The sequence below is a fragment of the Cervus canadensis genome, chromosome 17, assembly GCF_019320065.1.
Source record: "Cervus canadensis isolate Bull #8, Minnesota chromosome 17, ASM1932006v1, whole genome shotgun sequence".
In the NCBI taxonomy this organism is placed as follows: domain Eukaryota; kingdom Metazoa; phylum Chordata; class Mammalia; order Artiodactyla; family Cervidae; genus Cervus; species Cervus canadensis.
This window is the reverse complement of record NC_057402.1, coordinates 61873645-61895463: the sequence shown is the minus strand read 5'-3', so window position 1 is coordinate 61895463 and position 21819 is coordinate 61873645. Positions and strand designations below refer to the sequence as shown.

At 52.4% G+C, this 21819-nt stretch overlaps 1 protein-coding gene across 5 annotated transcripts in view; it reads left to right on the top strand.

The window, feature by feature from the left end:
* Positions 1-21435, top strand: part of LRRK1 (leucine rich repeat kinase 1) — a 150174-nt gene extending 128739 nt beyond the window's left edge. For all 5 annotated transcript variants that reach the window (XM_043489447.1, XM_043489444.1, XM_043489446.1 and 2 more), the window contains 10 exons: positions 1496-1662; positions 3903-4100; positions 5141-5418; positions 6949-7143; positions 7915-8066; positions 12623-12740; positions 13801-13917; positions 16652-17457; positions 17829-17930; positions 20058-21435. In XM_043489447.1, coding sequence (XP_043345382.1) covers positions 1496-1662; positions 3903-4100; positions 5141-5418; positions 6949-7143; positions 7915-8066; positions 12623-12740; positions 13801-13917; positions 16652-17457; positions 17829-17930; positions 20058-20235 — 2311 coding nt within the window. In that variant the 3' untranslated portion in view covers positions 20236-21435. The remainder of the gene's footprint in view (positions 1-1495; positions 1663-3902; positions 4101-5140; positions 5419-6948; positions 7144-7914; positions 8067-12622; positions 12741-13800; positions 13918-16651; positions 17458-17828; positions 17931-20057) is intronic.
* The last annotated feature ends 384 nt before the right edge of the window (positions 21436-21819 follow it).

Sequence of the window (21819 nt, the reverse complement as noted above, 5' to 3'; positions counted from 1 at the left end):
GGGTCATCACTTCCTGGAGACCACATACAGAGTTTTATATACATATGAATCACATTTCATGATGGGATGCCCAATTAAGCAGCCCCAAATTTTAGCATTTTCATTTATTTGCTGAACCTTTTTTATATTTTATGCCCCTACTGAATCTGGGCTCTGGAATCTACTGTATGGAATCTAGAAAGCCAGGTTGGTTGTTCCTGTTGGTTTGGATCTAATTACAAGCTGTAGCATGGTTCTTAAACCAAAGTACTTGGTTAGGAGTTGAAAAACCCAAGAATCTGCACAGGGTTCACAATCCAGCAGAGACTCTCTGGAAACTTCGGCTGATGTCCCACCAGGACCTCACAGCATCACAGCCCCCAGCTGGGCATTTGGGCAGATGCAGGCAGGGAGAGTCTGGCTCCGCAGAGACCTGTCCTGACGGACAGGAGTCCTGACGGAAGGCCCTGAGGGGTGTCCAGTATTCCCACTGATCCCCGTCTCAGGAGGCTCCCAAGGACCACACTTCCTGAGCAGGTGGTTTTGGGATGGGCATTTGGAGAAGAGCCCAGTTCCTCTTCAGCTGCATCACCAAGGTCCACCATGGGTACAGTTGCATCTGCCTGGAGTGTGATGTGGTTGGGCTGTGCAGAGACTCAGCTGTTGCACAGTCTCTTCCTGGAAGGCGTGGGCAAGACTGTGTGGTGATGGGGGGCAGAAGGGGTCGGTCTGTTTGGTCAGGAGAGCTCCGGTGGAGGCACCTGGCAGAGGAAGCTAAGGAGAAAGAACTGGGGACCTCCGCAGGGCTGGGGGGACCCTGAGATGGGAGGACATTGGGGTGCTCGCCCGCCACCCTCCCTTCCTCCCTCCCCCCATCTGCCTTCCCTCCCTCCCAGGAGTGAACTGCAGTACTTCCAACAGAAGTCTTCTTTTGACCTAGGATTATAACATACAAACAGGTGGGAAGGTCTAAAATCCCTGCCTTTGGGTGAAATCCTAGCTATCAGTTGTCGGGACACTAGCCACACTGACCAGAAGCTCTACATGGCCATTTGTATAATTACCAGCTTAATAATAAGAAATGAGACAACTAACCTAGCAATAAATAAATGCAATTTCCAATAGATACTAACTCTTAAAGCATAGAGTCTTCTGGACAAAAATGTCCACAGGAATTCTTTTTCTGTGTGCAACACCTTTGGAAGCTCCATCCTATACCAGTCAGCATTCCCACCTCTGAGACCATTCCTGTTATGAATCCACTTTCCAGAGGAGACCAAGGCTTGTTGAAGCTAAGTGACCTACCCAGAGCTGGGATTTATCCCAGATCTGTCTGAGCCCCCCACCAGGTGGCTTTGAACCCTGACTTTGCTCAGTGGGAACTGTTAGCCAAGCACATTCTTGCACCCGCCCAGGCCAGGACCCACCTCTAGCTTTAGCGGGCGTCTTTGGGGAAACATGGGGCAGGAGGGAGGTCTGTTCTGACCCCCCGGCACACACACGGTGTTCCTGGCAGGCTCTTCTTGGAGAACAGCAAGCTGGAGCACAGCGAGGATGAGAGTGCCGTCCTGGGCCAAGGTGGGAGTGGCACCGTCATCTACCGGGCCAGGTACCAAGGCCAGCCTGTGGCTGTGAAGCGATTCCAGATCAAGAAATTCAAGAACTTTGCAAATGCCCCTGCAGGTAAATAGGGCCCTGGGTTGTTTCTTTCCAGACATGTCTTCCCTTGGTCCAAACCTGTACCACCTTAGATGCCCGAGGCCACACAGGCAGTGGAGGAGGGGGGTGATGCCAGTGTGGGCCCCAGGGGTGGTCCTGCTTTATGCCTGGTGAGACATGGGCGAGGACTGAGGATCAGGGGGAGCACGGCCTAGAAATTGCTTTCGGAGGTGACTTTCTCGTCTGACATGAGCCCCCAAGAGTGTGGGCCATCCTTAAAATTTCCATCCGTTGCATGCCCAGCACAGTGCCCACATGCTGGGCACACAGACCTCAAGTGGACCCCTCACCCTGGGGCCCCTCCCCCACGCAGTTACTAAGGGAAGGATGGTGGGCACTCCAGATGTGTGGATTGGGGAGCCATCGTGGGTAGCTTCTCCCTCACCCCCTCCCCTCCCGCCCTTGCCCACTCATCGTAGCAGCTCAGAGGTGCTCCAGAGCCACCTGCCACCACCTCGTGCCCACCGAAGGCGAGCCCGTGGAGGCCTTCTACCTTCCAGCTGCTGGGTGTTGCATTTCTCATTGCCCCTGGCTTAGCATGGTTATCGTCATGATCACAGAAGGAATTTACACTCTTGGTAGAAAAATTAGAATCATTGAACAATATGAAGAAACAGATTAGAAAGGAAGAGACAAACTGTAGGCATGGGATGAGAATGGAAACCTAAGAGACTAGTAACACGCGTCAGAGCCAGTAAGAGTGTGATAAAGCTGCCAGATGTGAGCTCAACATCAAATTTGGCAACAATGACCCATTAGACAATGCCTTCTGTGGCGGCCATTAAGCTACAAAGTACTGAGAAATAATTAATAGCTATCATTCAATTTAGTTCTCATCTAAATTCCAGCAGTGTGTGTGTGAGAGAGAGACAGAGAAATCTGACTGACTCTAAAATTCATGTCGGAACTTCCCTGGTGGTCCAGTGGTTAAGACTTCGTGTTTCCACTGTAGGGGGCAGGGGTTCGCTCCCTAGCCAGGGAACTAAGATCCTGTGTGCTATGCAGCAGGGCCAAATAAATAAATTAAAATTGAAAGAAAAAGAAAATGCATGTGAAATGACAAACACCCAAGAGCAGCCAGGAAAACTCCACGATGGAAGACAAAGAGGAGAGGCTTGCCCGGCAAACATCCTGACTTACCAGGCTCCAGGCATTAGGGCAGGGTACTCCTGGGCACGGCTGGGCCTGTCGGGAACAGAGAGAGCCTGAATGTACGCGAGAGGCTGGCACACGACAGAGGCAACATCGGGAGTCAAGAGAAAGGCTGGCTGTTCACTAAACTGGGGCAGAGACTTCAGCCATAGTCAAAAATACATGATTAATGGTTTAAAGGCCCAATGTGAAAAACAACTTTTACACTTAAAAACAAATTTGTCTGGCACACACATCCATCTGGCACAATTGATCCATTTTAACTGCCAAGATTTTCTTTTTGCTGTTTTAACTTCCATGTCCAGTGATTCCTGATTTTAAAATCTGAACAGGGGAGGGACAGATCAGGACCTAAGAGGACAAGCAGGACCGGGTGGATACTGTTCAGTGACCTCAGGGTGACCCCTCAGGGGGACTCAGGCAAACGCCTTCCATGTGGGATGCGTTGCGAGGGCACTGGGAGAACGTTACAGCACAGCCCACCATTGCCCCAGATGCTCCTTCTTTGGCCTGAGATGACCTGTCACAGGCCCATGACCACCCTGTGGTTTTCCTTCTGGCCGACAAGAGGGCGGTAGTCCGCTCTGCCTTCCACGGTCCTGGCCCCTGGCAGGGGTAAGGTGGGCAGCAGTGACCATGCCCCCAGCATCCTTGCAGATGAGCGGAGGGGGCTTGGTTACTTGCCAGGCTCTAGGTGACACTCAGGGCTGCAGGTTTGGAATGAGATGCGGCTGAGAGCCTTAGGCGGTGAACAGCAGGCTAGGGCATGGGCAGAGAGTGGGTGATGAGGGTGGGGGTGTGCGGCCCTTCATCAGAGGGTCCAGAACACCGAGTGTAGCACCTGATAAGAATAGCGCCCGAGGAGGGGGCTTGATACCAGCCCGGATGCCTCAGGAGTGCCCCCATTTGGCGCCCAATTCTGGGTGACGATACTGCAGCCCCCGGAGATGCAAGTCCTGGCCCCGACCAGCCCCAGGAGTCCCCGAGAGGTGGCTCCAAGCCTGGCGGGGCCCCCACCCTGGGCAGCGCTGACGGCCGAGCTCTCCCCGCAGATACCATGCTGAGGCACCTGCGGGCCACCGACGCCATGAGGAACTTCTCGGAGTTCCGGCAGGAGGCCAGCATGCTGCACGCCCTGCAGCACCCCTGCATCGTGTCCCTCATCGGCATCAGCGTCCACCCGCTCTGCTTCGCACTGGAGCTCGCCCCACTGGGCAGCCTCAACACCGTGCTGTCCGAGAATGCCAGAGGTATGCGCTGCACCTAGAATCTTCCACGGAGGGCTGCCTGGGGCCCAGCCCGGTCCAGCCCCTGGGAGGCCCGAGGGCCCGTGGCGGGCAGCACAGGGCCCAGGGAGCCAGCCGGGGCCGGGCACAGCTGCCGGAGCCTCATGTGCCATGCCCGGTGGAAACAGGAGAGCTTCTCCAGGCCTAAGTGCCGGGCAGTGGCGTTGTCACGGCTGGAGGAGCTCTCTGTTTAGAGCCAGACAGAACTGTGTTCTGAGTGCAGGTTCTCTGCCATAATCTGGCAAGTTGCTTCATTTACTCATCCTTAAAAGGAAGTAACAGCCCCCCTTGGAGGGCAGCAAGACCATCAAAAGAGGCAGCCCCAAGCGGCAGAGCCTGGGAAGCCAGCGGCCACTCAAGTCTCTCTCTGTCCACAGGGCACCGTGTCCATCCACCATGGTTAAACATCTGAGGCCCTGCAGTCAGTTTTATCCTACATTGTTTTCTTAGCAAAACTTTCGAACACTTACCCTAAGAAATGGGTAACTAAATGCCAAAGAGTTGACAGAGGGAAAGAGATAGCTGTCTTTTAACTCAGGAAGAATAAATGCAATTAAAGTTAATTATTTCTCCCTCAATGGAGATTTTTTTTAATGGAGTTCTTATACCTGCAACTCACTCCTTGACATTATAGCAATTTTGGCATGAGGTGAACTGTAGGAATTTTGAATCCTGGCTTCTTTTAGTGAAAACACCAACCACTGCAGGCATGAGATACTGTGAATGAAGCACTCACAACAAACATTTCTAACCTAAATCATCTTAAGAAAGTCGTCCTGTGTCTCTTCTGGCACCCAGCCTGGAGAACAATGAGAATGCATCCATTATAATCCATATATATCCATATATATCCATCCATATATATCCCCAATGGATATATATGGATTATATATATGGATGGATATATCCATCCATATATATCCCCAATATAAAATATTGGGGAAGACAGAGGTAAGAAAAGAAGGGTTGTTATGATAATAGTTTGATATTTTTTCTTTGCCAAGATTCCTCCTTTATGCCCCTGGGACACATGCTCACCCAAAAAATAGCCTACCAGATAGCCTCTGGCCTGGCCTACCTGCACAAGAAAAACATCATCTTCTGTGACTTAAAGTCCGACAACATCCTGGTCTGGTCTCTGGACATCAAGGAGCACATCAACATCAAGCTGTCCGACTACGGCATCTCCCGGCAATCGTTCCACGAGGGCGCCCTCGGTGTGGAGGGCACTCCTGGCTACCAGGCCCCGGAGATCCGGCCTCGCATCGTGTATGACGAGAAGGTACAGGCCAGCCCGCGGCAGTCCCCTGACCCAGGATGGCCTGGTCCCGGGGCATCTGCAGCTCTGGGCTCTACACACCCTCAGGCACACATCTCTCCTCTCCCATGCTCGACCGGGAGGCCCTGGAATGAACCAGAAGGGCACAGAGGCCTGTGTCTACCTAGAAACATCAAGGGTGACTTCTCCTTAGCTGCAGAACAGTGACCAAACCCCAGAATTCCCAAACCTCAGCTCAGAAACACAGTAGAGGCTGTGCACAGCGGACAAAAAGTCTAAGACAGAGACGCGCCCAGATATGGGTCCCAGTTCTGCCAGCCAGATATGCAAAAGGGGGACAGAGGACCAGCCTCACAGTGGCTTGTGAGGGACAGACAGATAAGGATGCTAAAGGCTCCTGGTCAAATCAAAAGGCAGCGTCACTAAAGCCAAGAGGAGAGAGTGATTCCGGCAGGTCCAGCACGGCCTCCTAGACGGCCGCATGGCCAGCCTTGACGGGGACAAGGCCTTCTTCCCTGAGGACTGTTTGGTAGGTGCAGGTAAAGGACAACTTCAAACTCTCTTGCAGTGCTCACCTTGCATCTAGGGCTGGCCCTGGCTAATTAGTCATCCAGCAGTGAAACTCCTCTTGTCTATAATTTCTCATTATTTGGTGACCTGCAGATGAGTCATTGAGTGATGGCTTCACGAATGACCCAAGCATGTTAACTCAGCACCATGGCTATTAACCAAGATAGAAAAGGCAAATCAGAGTGACAAAAATAAGCTTCTGAGTAGCAGGCGGCAAAGCACCTCATAACTAAATTTATAACAGAACCTTCACATTGAAAATGCTCAGGTCTATCTTAGCGATTCTCCTGCTATAAGGTTACTTCTTGACCTTTATGAAGACCTGTGTCACTCTCTCCTTTGGGGGATTTTTCATGGCATTTAAATGAATCAAGATGCTGTGATCTGGGAGACTTTCCCCTTTTTTGTGATTTGCATGTACTCCTACTATCAAGCATGTTAAACCAAGGGTTTGCATTTTCCTGTCTTGTTTTGATAAAGGGAAAGTACCTTGGCATCCTTCAAACCCTTATGCAGTGCTTGACACCAGGTTTTCATTATGTGTTTAGTAGATAGATGGAAGGAAGTTTGGAAAGATGGATGGGTAAATGGGCAGGACAGTCAAAGGGCTGCATATATGGATACATTGGACAGACGGACAGATAAATGTGCAGAAGAGCAAGTGATCATGTGTGTGAGTAGATAGATGGATGCATAGAAAGGTGGCAGGGAGGAAGGAAGGGAAAAAAGGACTGGAAGATAGATGGATTAGGGGACAGAATCACGGAAGGTCAGATGGTTGGTGGAATGCCTGGACAGGTGGGGAGAGGTGGATGGACTGGTGAATTGATGATTGCCTTCCTTTGGGCAGAACCCACGTTTTCCTTCTCTGAAGTGTCTCCCCACTCCCTCTCTCTCAGGGCCAGCTTGCAAGATCTGCTGGGCCCAGGCAGGGTGTCTGATTTGGCTTGCCTCTCTGCCCAGGTAGACATGTTCTCCTATGGGATGGTGCTCTACGAGTTGCTGTCAGGACAGCGGCCCGCACTGGGCCAGCACCAGCTTCAGATCGCCAAGAAACTGTCCAAGGGCATCCGCCCAGTTCTGGGTCAGCCAGAGGAAGTGCAGTTCCATCGACTGCAGGCACTAATGATGGAGTGCTGGGATACAAAGCCTGAGAAGGTACCTGGGGTCCCAGAGTCTGGGGCCTTGCAGCTCCGCAGCTGGTGGGGGCGGTGGGTCTCCAGAGCACACCTGTGTGGTTGCCTGTCCACTCTTCACTGAGGGTCTAAAACAAGTAGGTCCTTCTCTGTTCATCTCTTACAAAGAGATATGTATTAGTCTGACACACCAAGTTCATTTTCTTTGTGTGAGTGTCATGCTCAGGAAAAATGAAGTCTCTTTTCCTCCCCAACTTTTATGTTATGCAACTTTTATGTTAAGCAAACCAACCCCTTTATAGCAGTATAGCCCCCAGGCAAGAGCAGTGCAAATGTACATATCTCTTTTTAAAGGAATGGGCAGAAAGTTTGCTCATGAGAAGCAGGAGTCATATTATCATATTATCACTTTGAAGCTAGTTGATTTTGGAAGAGATCAATGGTTTCAGGGTTAAAACTCATTTATCAAATTAGACTTGGTTATTGAGAGTAAATGAGGTCTGAGAAAAATTCTTTCTATGACTGTGTGTCCCTGGACACAGGTGTTGGAATATCAGAGCTTATGCTAACCTGACCACCTGGTTTTGAGTTGCCATGGACGACGATGACCCAGATGCTTGGAAGGGTTTATTTCTGGTATCTGAAGTTGGTTTGGCTTCTTGTTTTGGTTGGGTCCTGAATGAGCAGATTCTACTTCTTCCTGGTTTAAGATCCTTAGTTTTGAGGACAGAGTAGGCACCCATTTGGTTGTAAGTGACCCTCACTCATGACCCTGTGGGCCTCTCTCCCTCAGCGACCACTGGCCCTGGCGGTGGTGAGCCAGATGAAGGACCCGACCTTTGCGACCTTCATGTACCAACTGCCCTGCGGGAAGCAGACGTCCTTCTTCTCATCCCAGGGCCAGGAGTATATGGTGGTATTCTGGGAAGGCAAGGAGGAGTCCAGGTAACATCCGAGGTTTGCCATAACCTGCTGCTGTCAGAGTGGGGGGCAGCAATGGGTGGGGAGCAGTCATGGATGATCATGGCAAGAGATGTTTAGTAAATGGCGAGTTGAAATCCTGATGGAGTCTGCTTAAAAGAGAAAGCAGTCCACATGCATACAGACAAGCACATGTGGGTTTGTGAATAAGAGAAGCAGAGAAAATGTGGTGTCTGCCCAGGACATGAGGGGCAGGGGTCAAGGGAGGGTTATGTTTTAAGGTGGGAGTTACTTGCAGCTCGATGGCAGAGAAAGTAAATGATACTGGGGGTCAGGAAGAGAGGAATGTGCTAGTGGAGGTGCTGAGTAGAGAGGAGGGAAGGGGCCCCCAGTCAAGCAGAAAGGGTGCCCCAATATAAAGATTCATGCTGCTGCCCACCCAACTTCCAGGGGCGTCTCTTCTTAGTGATGGGGCAGGAAGGACAAGGGTCTGGGGGAGAGGATTTCATATTCATTCAAGGAGAAGGACAGTGAGGCCAGGGATTTGGAAAGATCACATCAGAGACTGCAGAAAAGCACATCCCATGTGAGATGCTTCAGTCCTGGACTCTCCCACCTAGCTAGTGTGACATCTTCAGAAGCAGGAGAGCCTTTCATGGCATGAATAGTTTTCTAGGAAGCCTAGTGCAAATATGTGCAGGTGTGCAAATCTGGTAAGGCTTAGATGAAGCAAAGCTTAAGATGCAATGAAATAAATGAGAAGGACTTTGCCATTTTACTTAGGTCACTGTTTGTAAGGTTTTCATCAGGTTTTATGCCACTGTGACGGAGCATTCTGACATAAGACGTGCTCTGAGAAACCATGCCCTAAAAAAAAGAAAAGTATATATGTAAACAGTGTATACATAAATATCCATATCCATGTTAAAAATACATATATATGTGTGTGTGTATATATACACACAGTCAGTAATTATAATGGTGGTGGTAGTGTTGCTATTTTAAGGCATTGCTTATAACTAGAGGGTAAAGTTAGTGATTGATGCCATGCATTGCAAATTGTGATATTTATCATGTAAAATATAAAAAATAGGTTAAATAAAACTTCTGTAGTTCTGAATTTAAATTGGATAGATTTGTATTTTAAGAATAATGAACTCATATTTCCTCACTCTGCCCATTGAAAAGGCCTAGAAACAGTGACTGACCAAATGCCAGTGAGACCCCCTAGGATGCAGATGGTCCTCTCTAAGGGCCAGGAGAACCACAGCTTACTGAGAAATGACTGACTCCAGATTTGGGGGAGGAAGTAGGCCTGAAACATAGGACACTCTGAAAACAAGGATGCCATCAGAGACGGTGAGGACAGATCAGACTCAGGAACCAACTTGAAGAGATTCCCATGGGTCAAAGATAGGGCAACAAGCCTCAGCAAGAATAAATATCTGCAATAAATTGAGACACATCAAATTGTTTAAATTCACAAGTTTCTAATGCTACTTAATAAAAATAGTAATTAAAAAGATTTTTACTTTTAAAAACTCCTCATTTATCATCATTGGAGGCTCCTAGGGAACAAACTTAATATTTTGAAAACTAGTCTATCTGGAAAGAATCAAGGTTTTAGTCTGCCTTTTCTATTCGAGCTGTGCCCCAGGGTAGTTAGCAAAAGAGATGATAGGAGGAAGTTTTTCTTTTTACGGTAAATGAAGCTAATAAATGGAGAAGAAATACTAGAATTAGAATGGCAGTATTTTGTAATCCCTATTGAAATAACGGACGTCGGCAATGATCAGTAACAATCACAGAGGGATCGAGATCCCGACATTGTGTGCCTCCCAAGAGAAGCACACACCCTAATGAGGGTGTATTCTAGCCCAAGAAATCAGATGAAATCTAATCGAGACTCAAGATGGGCTGCAGGAATTCCACAGGGCTCCGCCCGTGTCTTTAGCACATGACCTGCTCAGAGAGAACAAGAAAGGGAAGGGAAGCCTATCAAAAGACTTGGAGACATAAAAATCAGTGGAAATGTGGTCAAGTAAACTGTGAAAGCAATGATGAGAGAATTAGGGAAGATGGAACACTGGCCATTCATGACATTAAGGAATTAGCATCTCTTTTTAGGTGTGGTCATGCACTGTGGTTAGGTTTCTATTTTTTTTCCTAATAATTTTTTAGAGATAAATACAGATAAAAGTTAGATAAAAAGATGATTCTGGGGACTTGCTTCATAAGAATCTGGGGAGAGAAAAAAAATGGATGGGGGCAGAGATGAACTGACATGGCCATAGAGTGATAGTTACTGAAGCTGGGTGATGAGCTCATGGGCTATGGTATGCACTCTGCAAAAGAAGAAAGGGGGGAGGAGTTGAGAGGGAGGGGCTGGGCCCTCTGGTTTGAATGACAGCACATAGCAGGAGACATAAAAGACACAGGTTCGATCCCTGGGTCTGGAAGATCCCATGGAGAAGAAAATGCCAACCCACTCCAGTATTATTGCCTGGGAAATCCCATGGACAGAGGAGCCTGGCAGGCTACAGTCCGGAGGGTCGCAAAGAGTCAGACACAACTAAAGTGACTTAGCACACACTTAGTTTTCAAACTCCCTCATGGGCACAGACAGCATCCTGACGTCACAAGTGCTTTTAGGGAATGTCACACTCTCAGAAGACCAGGAAATGCAGGCATACTGTCTATCATGAAAATAAAGCCCTCTTACTGTTAAAGGATATAAAGGTATACATAAAATGAAATGCTCATCAGATATATAAATATAAAAACAAATCCCATTTTCCCATCAATATTTATTTTCTCAGCAGACTCTCAAAAATCTTTTAAACAAATAGAGAAAATTAGAAACTGTTATCTTTATTTCAGAGACTTTTACACATGGGTGGGAAAAAATACTAAAATCTCAGTCATAAAATAGGCAAGGAATATTTTTTAACATTTGAACTTTCTAATAATCAAGAAATATAAATTCAATCTGCAAGATTCCTTTTTCTTATCCTATTGGCAAACTTTGTTTTCACACATAATAATGGAAACTGCTGAAGGTTGGTCATACCTTACTGGTGAGCATGTAAATTTGCACGTCTGTCTGAAAAACAATTTGTCGGTATGTCTTAAATGGCTTTGAGATACTCATGCCCTTTGACCCAGAATTTGCACACCTAGGAGCCTTTCCCAGGGGTGCTTTGCTTGGCACGGCTTCTGGATCAGCTCTGCCCCACCTCCCCCGTCCCCGCTGCCCCACGACGGTGCTTTCTTTACCGTCTCAGTCTTACAGACTCACCCACAGTTTTGGAGACAACACTGCCCAAAGCGGTAAAAGCTCATCTCCAGTGCGAAGGGAAATGCCCCTATGATGTGGGAAGGCTTTAAAAACTCACCACCAACCTAAAGAAGGGGCAAGCTCACTAAAGCCAGAGCACAAAGGGCAGTGATCCTGGAAAGCAAGAGTGGAGGGGAAAATGAGACCATCCTGAATTAGGGAGGAGAAGGGCACCGACTCAGTGGACATGAGCCTGAGCAGATGCTGGGAGCCGGTGTAGGACAGGGAGGCCTGGTGTGCTGCAGTCCATGGGGTCGCAAAGAGACGTCAATTAGCAATTGAACAACAAAGGGGATAAGAAAGAAGTGGGTACGTGCAGAAAACAGGATACACATAAAATTCTTGTTGGAGGGAATAGGGGAGTGTTATCCTGTAGGTTTCTCTATATTTTAAATTTTTTCCAAGTTAAATGTAAAGTTATTTATAGTATCCTAGTTTTATCTTTTCAGTTCATAGGAAAAAAGACTGCAGAAAAAGAGGGATGGAATATAACTTTGAAGAAAGTTTTCATTTGCTGATTTTTCACTCAACTCTATCATCTACAAATACACGTTATCAATCAACTGTGGCAAGGGTTTCCAAAATTTGATGGCAGAAAAGTTTTACATTGAGAACTGCTAGCCACTCCCTTGACTTACTCCCTTGGACTGCAGGATGGATCTGCAGGGCCTGGGTGAATAACCCACCCCTGCCCCAGCTGCAGGCTCTCCTGCAGCAGTGAACACATGGGGTGTTCGTCAACAGTGGTGGGGGGACAGACGGCAATGAGGGGAGACATAGGGGTGGGCGGGTGAGAGAAAGGCTACCCTCGTAAACAGCAGCTTGTGAGTCCTCAGGGCACTTATGCTTTTTCAAGGCCCCCCCCTGCCGCTGCCTGCCCCGTCTACTCTATGGCTCACTCATCGTGTCTCTAGTGGACCTGATGTATTCTGCTGGGGGCGGGGAGAGGACATGCCCAGGGAGGAGGCAGGGAGTGACTGTGGTTTATGTACGACCTCCTGGTGTCCCTTCATGCAACTATTTGAGCCGTCAAAGATCACAGAGAGAGGAGAGTCATTCCCCCACCACCAGGCAGGTAGAACCAGGCTCTGCCGCAGCCTTGAGCCCCTCAGAACATGCAGAATTGGACGCTGGGCTGGAAGGGGTAGGCCAGACCCACAGCTGATGCTCTCCTCCAAGGCTGCTCCAGGCCTGCCCTCGGGAGGGAGGCCCGCGCTGACTGCGTCGCTGTTGCCGCTTGTAGGAACTACACGGTGGTGAACACGGAGAAGGGCCTTCTGGAAGTGCAGCACATGAGCTGTGCGGGGATGAAGCTGAGCTGCCAACTCAAGATCCAGAACTCGCTGTGGACGGCCACCGAGGTAACCACACCCCTGTAGGGCTCTGATCCAGGTGGGAAACTCCCGCCCCTGGGGGGTCAGGTTTAGCAACGAAACAGGCAGGACACCCAGGAACGTTTGGAACTTGACACACTTACAGGGCTGTGAACAGGCGGCTGGCTCACCCGCCTAGTTCCTGACTGGTGGCTGGGATGTAGCTTTGATGTGTCAAGTGCAAAATCCCAGCAAGAGGGATTCACCCTGGTAGGCTGGTGAAGTGACCGGGTTTCTTATAACACCGCCTGCCTAACAGCAAATCCACTCAGCTCTGAAGCCTCTTGCTTTCATGTAAAGAGGTCAGCAGAAGGCACAGGGAACTGTCTTTTGAGAACTCCAGAGAGGAATGCCACAAAAACACATGATCTGAAGCTACTGGGCAGGAGAGTATGAATTGGTGCAGCCTTTCCAGATGGCAAGTATAGTTCAAATATGCATCAGAAATCTCAACAGTATTCATGCCTTGTAAGCCTTAGTAATTTCAGTTTTAAGAATTTGCTCTCAGGAAAAAACCAAGACAGGCAAACACAGGAACACTCAGACAAGACAGGAGTGTAAGAATGCTCATTCCAGTGCAACTCATAGTAATGAAAATGAACAGAATAAACATCTGACAGCATATAAGTCAAATTCTGGTGCACTCAAGTGATGGACATGCCTCACTCCCTAACAGACCAGGGAGGAGAGAGCCTCTGCCCACACTCGTCGTCCTGGGAGAAGAAAAGTGTGGAAACAGCATAGCAGTGTGGTCTCACTGTTGGGAATGCAGACACACACCAATACACGTAGAAAACTGGAAGTCTGGGCCCCAGATCTCAAAGGTGGCTTTCTCTGAATGTTGGATTGTGGACGATTTTATGTTTTTCTTTAGACTGTTCTGTAGTTTTCAGAGTTTCTAGAAAGAACAGAAGTATGAAACCAGCCAACCAGAATGCCTCAATAAATGTTATTTCCCAAGGGGTGAAGGGCCTCCTGAGGCCAAGTGTACCCCAGGAGCTGGCAGGCCTGTTGTAGCCAGCTCTCATGCTGACCGTCTCCTCTGCAGGACCAGAAGATCTACATCTACAGCCTCAAGGGCATGTGTCCACTGAACACACCCCAGCGGGCTTTGGACACCCCGGCCATCGTCACCTGCTTCTTGGCGGTACCTATTATAAAAAAGGTGAGATAAGGAGGTGGGTGCACAGGTTTCTGGTTCTCCGTCACCTGTTCCGTTGGGCTGATAGGGAAGGGAGCAGAACCATGTTCTTCTGGACCACCTGGCCTAGGCTACAGTCAGCCGTAGAGACAGGAGACCTGGGCCATCCTCAGTGCCTCTGGGTTTCCGAGAACCTAAGCGTTAGCTGCTCAGTCGTGTCCAGCTCTTTGTGACCCCATGGACTGTAGCTCAACAGGCTCCTCTGTCCTTGGGATTCACCAGGCAAGAAATACTGAAATGGGTTGCCATTTCCTCCTCCAGGGGATTATCCCGACACAGGGACTGAACCCGAGTCACCTGCATTGCAGGCAGGTTCTCTACCATCTGAGCACCAGGGAAGCGAGTGACCAGTAAAACTAAGGGCTGAGTGGAAGGCTTGCGTCCCACAGGCAAGCGCCACAGCTCCAGCTGGAGTGAGAGGCTTTTCTGGTACAGATGGCATCCAGGAGCAGTTGCATGTGCGCCCCCTGAGAACCTGGCCCGGCACCCCCACGGCCACTCAGCCCCCAGGCCCTGGCAGGCCCCACCCCTGCTGGGCAGCCATATCCCCGCCCCCTCCAGGTCTGCCTGCTCTGGGGTACACACCATCCAGCCCAGACCTCAGTCCAGCCCCAAAGACTCACCACCTCAGCCTCTGGCTCCTGCTGTTCTCAAGTGAATCTGCGAGTGGAGCCCGCCCCAGCCAGGACCCCGAGCACTGCAGCTGCTGAGATCAGGCCCAGCCCACAGGCCGGCCCCGCCGCATACCCTCCCCATCCAGCACTGCGTGCCCAGCAGCCCCTTGCCTCCAGAACCAATCCAGCTGCTCACACCTCTTCCTATTCATTTCTGAAGGTCAGGGCCATGACCCCCCACTCTGAGAAGCTCCTCGATGATGTCCCCAAGGCTTCTCCAGGCTCTGGAACCCCTTTGTGGGCCCTGAGGCACTTGTTTGTGTAGCTCCCAGCTCGAAGGGCCATTATTAAAAGGGCTTTGTTAAAGCGAGTTGACTATCATCATCTGATTCCAGTTTTCCCATCTGCAAAGTGGGTGTAAAAGAGATGGTAAGGAGGATCTCTGGGCACAGCGTATCTAAAGCTCTGGGCCAGCACTCTGGGTAAATGAGAGCATTGTTGCTACTTCCTGACAGTCGTGAACTACATACAGTCTCCTCTCCATGCCTCTACAGTTTTGTTTCTTAAGAAAAAAAAAATCTGAACTCAATCTTAGAGTCAGCTATGACTGTGGCCCCACAGGCGAGGCCGGGCAGCTCAGGACCCAGTTGCACTGAAGCGCAGAGCACGGCACAAAGTGTTATTTAAGGCCGTGGCTGGCCAGAGCCCCGAGCCGGGGCACCGCCGCCCACAGGCCGGCGGGAATAAAGCCGGCTCTGTGCGGGGCCTCCCTGTCGGCGTGTCTGCACCCTCAGGGGACGTGCTGCCCCATGGCCGCAGAGGGCAGACCCTGAATTCTTGCACGTGCGTGTCCACACCCAGCCGGGACGTCGGACTCGCCGCCTGGCTGGGGCCTGGAGCTGGGACTCAGAGAGAGACCTTGCTCCTATTTGCTTTGGCTCTTTTCTGTCCTGGAATCCTGGAGATGGATTTTGATAAGCGTTCTGAGGGCTGTTGATCTCGGGGCTGGTTCACTCATCGCCTTGGACAGCCTGCCTCCCCAGCTCCCAACAAGGAGGTTTTCTGCTGCTTGCCCTCGCTGGCGCAAGGCCCGCACCTCTGCCCTTTCCCGGCTCTGGCTTTGTGCTCCTGAACCCTTCCTGCCCCACTCCTGGCCCACCTGGGCATCGAGCCTGCTCAGCTGCTCTCTGCTCCCAGCTTTGCCCAGATGCTCCAAGGCAGCAGGGCTGGGCCCAGCGTTCAGCACCGCCTCTGCCTGGTGACCTCTGGTGGTCGTAGAAGAACATGTGCTTCAAGGCAGGGCAGGGACACCCTGAGGGCCCTCTCAGTGTTAGCTGGACCACAGCATTTCAGAGTACATGTGGGAAGCAGGGTATGCGGTGTGGTGGCCAAGAGGTGCCTCCGTTAGAGGACTGAGCTGAAAGTGATTTCTTGAAGACTTAGCTCAGCAGGCACCCGTTGGTACCTGAGCAGAAAACCGGGGGGGTCCCCTAGGTGGCTGGGAGACCCGTTGGTACCTGAGCAGAAAACCGGGGGGGTCCCCGAGGTAGCTGGGAATTGGCCCTTCCCTGTGCGGGCTGGCCCTGGGGCCAGTGGTGGACGCACAGACCCAGGCCTGCTCTTGTGGAAGCGGCGAGCGGGAGTCCCAGCCCCGTGGGGCACCCACAGCCACCATCAGTTTATGCAGCAGAGTTCAGGGGAAGGAGGGCACCACTCCCGCCCCAGAGGAGGCCTGGGTGACTGAGGGGAAGGCCGCTTCCTCCTCCTGGCCCGGCAGGAGGTCCAGGCTCACCGAGGGTGGGCTGCGTGGTCCCGGCAGCACGTGGCCCTTGCTTGGGTGCCCGCGGGCACCCTTCTGCACCCAGGAAGGAGGGCAGAGGTGGCTCTTCTGGGCCTGAGCTGCACCTCCTTTGGGAGCACACTGGAAGATCCTGCTGGCAGCCCCAGCCTGTGTTAGAAGCCGGAGGTGCTGGCAGGAAGCGTATGCTCACGGGGTACCTGCAGGGGTGGGTCCTGCATGTGCTGTCTCTCTCCTTGGATGCCCAAGCTGCAAGGGCATCAAGCACCCTGTCTTCCCCCCTCAGAACTCCTACCTGGTGCTGGCGGGCCTGGCGGACGGCCTGGTGGCGGTGTTCCCGGCGGCGTGGGGTGCCCCGGACCCTGGCTGCTCCTACCTCTGCTCACACACGGCCAACAGGGCCAAGTTCAGCATCCCTGACGAGGACGCCCGGCAGAACCCCTACCCCGTGACAGCCATGGAGGTGGTCAACAGCGGGTCCGAAGTCTGGTACAGCAACGGGCCAGGCCTGCTGGTCATCGACTGCGCGGCCCTGGAGATCCGCCGGCGGCTGGAGCCCTACACGGCGCCCTCGGTGGTCACGTCTGTGGTGTGCGGCTCAGAGTGCCGCGGCGAGGAGGTGGTGTGGTGCCTGGACGACAGGGCCAACTGCTTGGTGATGTACCACTCGGCGACCTACCAGCTGTGCGCCCGCTACTTCTGTGGGGACCCCAGCCCCATTGGGGACGTGTTTCCTGTGCACCCGATGGGCCCACATCCCCTGGACAACCCTGTGGCCAGCCCGAGGGAGCCCGCGAGGGGCTCCATCGCCGACGTGAGCTTCATGTTCAGCGAGGAGCTGGGCACGCAGATCCTCACCCACCAGGACTCTCTGACTGACTACTGCTCCCTGTCCAGCCTGCCCTGCTCCCCGGCTAGCTCTTCCAGCTTGCCCTTCTCCGCTGACTGCGAGGACACCAGCCAGCTGCCTGAGCCCGCCACGGGCTCCGACAGGTCGGCGCATGACCTGAGCCCCGTGGATGGCGAGGCGTTCAGCCAGCACCTGCAGGCTGTGAAGATCCTTGCCGTGAAAGACGTCATCTGGGTCCCCAGGTAGGTGTCCTGCAGGGGCATCACCCTGCGCCCTCTCTGCTCTTGCTGTGGGGCCAGTGTGCAGGGAACCTTCAAGTACAGTCAGAGGCATCAGGAGCCGCCTTTTCTCTCCTGGAACTGGTGGGCTCCTTTAGCAGATCTATGAAGGGCTGCCCGTCGGCCCACCAGAGCTCAGGGCATCAGAGAGGAGAGCCGTGGTCAGGTTTCCGACCGGGAAAGGGCTTCTCACCCAGCTCTGGGGCCCTCCCAGGAACCCGATCCATTTGCCAAAGCTGTGTCTGTTTCCCTGCCTTTCTGCACACCCTCTCCATTTCCCCTTGGAGAGCACAGCCCTGGACAAACGATTCCCCTGCGGGGTTCTGGTTTCTTAGGCGCGGTGGAGATATCATCGTCATTGGCCTGGAGAAGGAGGCAGGAACTCAGCAGGGCCGCGTGATTGCTGTCTTGAAAGCCCGAGAGCTGACTCCACACGGGTAAGACGGAGGGCAGCTACGTGGGGGCCGGGCTGTAGCTTAGGGAATCGAGGCCCCCCACCGCCTCCCTGCATGATGGCCGTGGCCCTTCTGTCCTCCACCCAAAACTCATAGTATCCACCCCTGTCAGTAGAGGCAGAGGAGGAACAATACAGAGTCTGCAGGAGGCAGCTCCCAGGGGGTCAGCAAATGCCAGCTGAGAGGGGCATCAGTCACAGTCATGGCTACCTTTTCTGGGGTGCCCTGTGCACCTGTGGACCACCTGCCCAGCCCGAGGTAGCCTGCAGAGCCCCAGTTCAGCTGCAGTCACAATGGGGAAACAGGTGGTCCCCCACTCTTCCTGCCAAGCAGGGGAGCCCTCCTGAGGTGCCTCTCCTCCCCCTGGGCACCAGGTGGAGCCACGCTGCCAGGCCACACCAGCCTTCACCACGTCCACGCCCGCCATGCCCATTCTGGGCTCAGCTGTACTTACCCGCCGTCAGAAGGCAGGCCAGACGCCACTGTAGGATGCCATTGGACCCCGCCTGCTTGGCTGTACTGATGCAAGGCTGGTCCGGCCAGTGTTCCTAGGGCTGTCAGGCAGCCCACGGCATCCACACCCCTCACTGGGCTGAGTCCCATGCGCTTCTCTCCCTCATGGAGAAATTGCATTCGGCCTGTTTTTCCCGGAGCAGAACGATGATGGAGGTGTATGTGGCACCTGGGCCAGAGGCCCTTGCCCTCCCGGTGGTTCTGGAGACTGGAGCTGTGTTTGCTCCTGAGCGCTGGCTGAGTGTGGGGGTGGTGGTAGTCCCCAGGTCCCAGGTCAGGCTTCCGGGGGAGCAGGTGTGTCCATAGAGGCTGGGCCTGTTGACCTTGGAGTGTCCACCATCAGCGCCCTTGACTTTTCCCCTGCTGTTGTTTTTCCTATTTACCCCCAAAGACAGGTTTGCCAAAAGCAGGCACCCTCACTGCAGGGAGAAAGCAGCACAGGCAGCCAGCAAAAGGAAGGCCGTGGCCCGAGCCCACCAGCTTTCTGAGATGCGTCTGAGACATTTACTGCTGCTTAGCCACTCAATCGTGCTGAGACAGTTAGTCCCTTGGCAGATAGCTACTGAGTGCCCAAGACATGCAAGGCCCACGAGAGCAGATTCCCCTACACATCCCAGTTTACATGCTGGCCTTGGTGCCGTCAGGCCACACGGGCAGAGGGAGGAGAGGCTGGCAGTGTCTGCTCAGAGGGGGGCACACGGCCTGCAGAGGCCTGGAAGGAAATGTGTAGGGTGTGCCCAGGTCATGCAGAACTTGCTTTTAAAAATGTACATAGTTCAGACTTGGTATAGGTTTTCTGTCTAATATATTCCCCCACATTTCCTAGGCATGTGGAAACATAATAAGAGAGAAAAATCATGCCTGGATTGAGTGGCAAGGAAATTGAGTTAAAGTTTAGAATCTGTCGTGGACCATTGATAAGCAAGAATTATAGGATAGAATTGATCATTCCAGCCTCTCTCAGCATCTGCGGTCCTGATTGCAGGACCCTTACAGATACAAAAGTCCAAGGATGCTCAAGTCCTTATATATAAAATGATATAATATAGTCAGCCCTGGGATTTCCAGGTGGCTCAGTGGGAAAGAATCTGCCTGCTAATGCAGAAGACACACGTTCAGTCCCTGGGTCAGGAAGATCCCCTGGAGGAGGAAATGGCAACCCACTCTAGTATTCTTGCCTGGAGAATCCCATGGACAGAGGAGCCTGGCGGGCTACAGTCCATGTGGTCACAAAGAGTCAGACACGAATGAGCAGCTAAGCGCACACAAGGACGCACAGCCAGCCCTCCATATCCAAGGATGCCAAACTCGTAGGCATGGAAGGCTGACTGTTTTTTCTGGACATGTTGGGGTCTGAGGTGTGTCACGGAGGATTCCTGCTCTGAAGTGAAGCTGAAATGATGCCCCTTTTTAGGCTTTAGAAAGACTGCCCACATGCTAGACCTCAAGACAGAGAAGCACGTGGCTGGTGCCAGGCTGGGGTGCACAGATGCCCCCTTAGCCACGCTCTGTCCTCTGAGAAGGTGCAGGGTGAGGGTCGCCACCCTGAGGAAGCAGGAACTCCTGTGGGTTTTCTCAGACCCCCTCTCTCTGCAGGGTTCTCACGGATGCTGCCGTGGTGGCAAAGGACACAGTTGTGTGCGGCTTTGAGAACGAAAATCTGGAGTGGTGCCTGGCTGTCTGGAGGGGCTGGGGCACACAGGAGTTTGACATTTTCTACCAGTCCTACGAGGAGCTGGGCCGACTGGAGGCATGCGTGCGGAAGAGGAGGTGATTCCTGCAGGTTGAGCGTTCCCTGGCCACGGCCAGCGTGTGCCCACAGCCTGACCCCTCTGCCTGCAGCCCGCAGCTCTCTGAGGACCCGGCAGGCAGGCTGGGTTGTCCTCCGAACCACTTGCTGCTAAGACGTGCTGAGAAGACCCCACCCCACTGGGGGTTTAAGGGTTCTCCTGTTCCAGGGCACAGTTCCCTGGGTACCCGCCCCCCCCCCAAGTGCTGGTTTTACAGCCCCAGGGAAGGCAGTGGGCAGAACTGATTGGGCCCCTGCCCCCTCCGTCCACTCTCAGGGCTGGGCCTGGCTGGCCTTGTGGGCCTCCCTACTTTCACCCCCAGGCCTGGGGTGGAATTACACTAGGGCCCTCAGTCGGGGAGCAGCTCAGGGCAGGGCGGGAGGAGGGCTGTGACCCCTGCCCCTTCCCCTGGCAGCTCCCTGGCTCTCAGCACGTTTCTCAAGCTCCCGGGTCCCCGGGGCCTGGGGGCCCCGCTTGGGCAGGCGGAGATCAGATGTCTCCCGCTTGGGAAAGCCTGTGTGTGAAAAGCCTCGGATGGACCCCGAGAGGAGCACTGCCCGGCGTGGGGATGAATGGGCTCCTTTAAGTGACCGGCCGGGAAGCCAAGAGCCGCACAGGGCGGAGCGCGCCTCAGCCGCTGCATTCTTCTCTTACCGACAGAAGGCAGGAGAGACTCCATCAGCAGGACTTGAGAAAGGGCCTGTGTTTACAGCTTTGTGAAATAAACTCGGACACAGCTGCAGCATAAACCCTGTTTGTTTGCACACAATAAGCTTTTCTATTACTTTAACATATTAAGTCATATCTCAATGGTTAGACCTCTTATTGTGAAATCACATCATATGGGACTTATATCAAATTATCTGTTTGCTAAACAGTGCAGCAGAATAAAAAAAAAGTGAAATTGTCAAAGGGAGATGTATGGGTATGACAGCAAGAACTTTCATAAAGGATGCACACACTTGTGTGTACACACGCATGCATTCACATTCACATCACCACCAAGAGTAACTGTTTGAGGCTGCTTAACCCAGAACAGGAGTGGGAACCTGAGATCATCCTCCAGTGCAAACTGTTGACTTTTTTCTAAAATTAAATTATAAAAATCAAACTTTAGATTTTGCTGGGGTATGTAGGCAAATGTGATTCCTTTTATCTGAAAATAAACAGACTCTGAAGATGAAGTCATGGCTTCTATCTGTAGAGCACACACAGTGACAGTCCGAGCGTGTCCCACCCGGCCCACTCGCTGTCCTGGCAGATGGGGCGTGCCCTCCCAGCTCATGTGCCCCCAGCAGTTTCTGTGGGCAGAGACGGGCTCTGTCAGTCTCCCCGCTTGCTTTCCGTGGCCTCAGGGGGACTGAAGCCTGAGCCTGTGGCCTGCGTCCCTGCCGTTCACCCCCAGCAGGGACTCGGAGGTTACTGCTCCCCCGTCCTCCTGTCTCCACACCGCCTGGCTGCCTAGTTAACTTCTCAAATGCAAACCAGGCCCTGTGCCTACTCTGTCCCAAACCTGTGCTCCACCTCACTTGCAGCTGGACTGCTCTGTGACCCTCAGGATCCCTAGG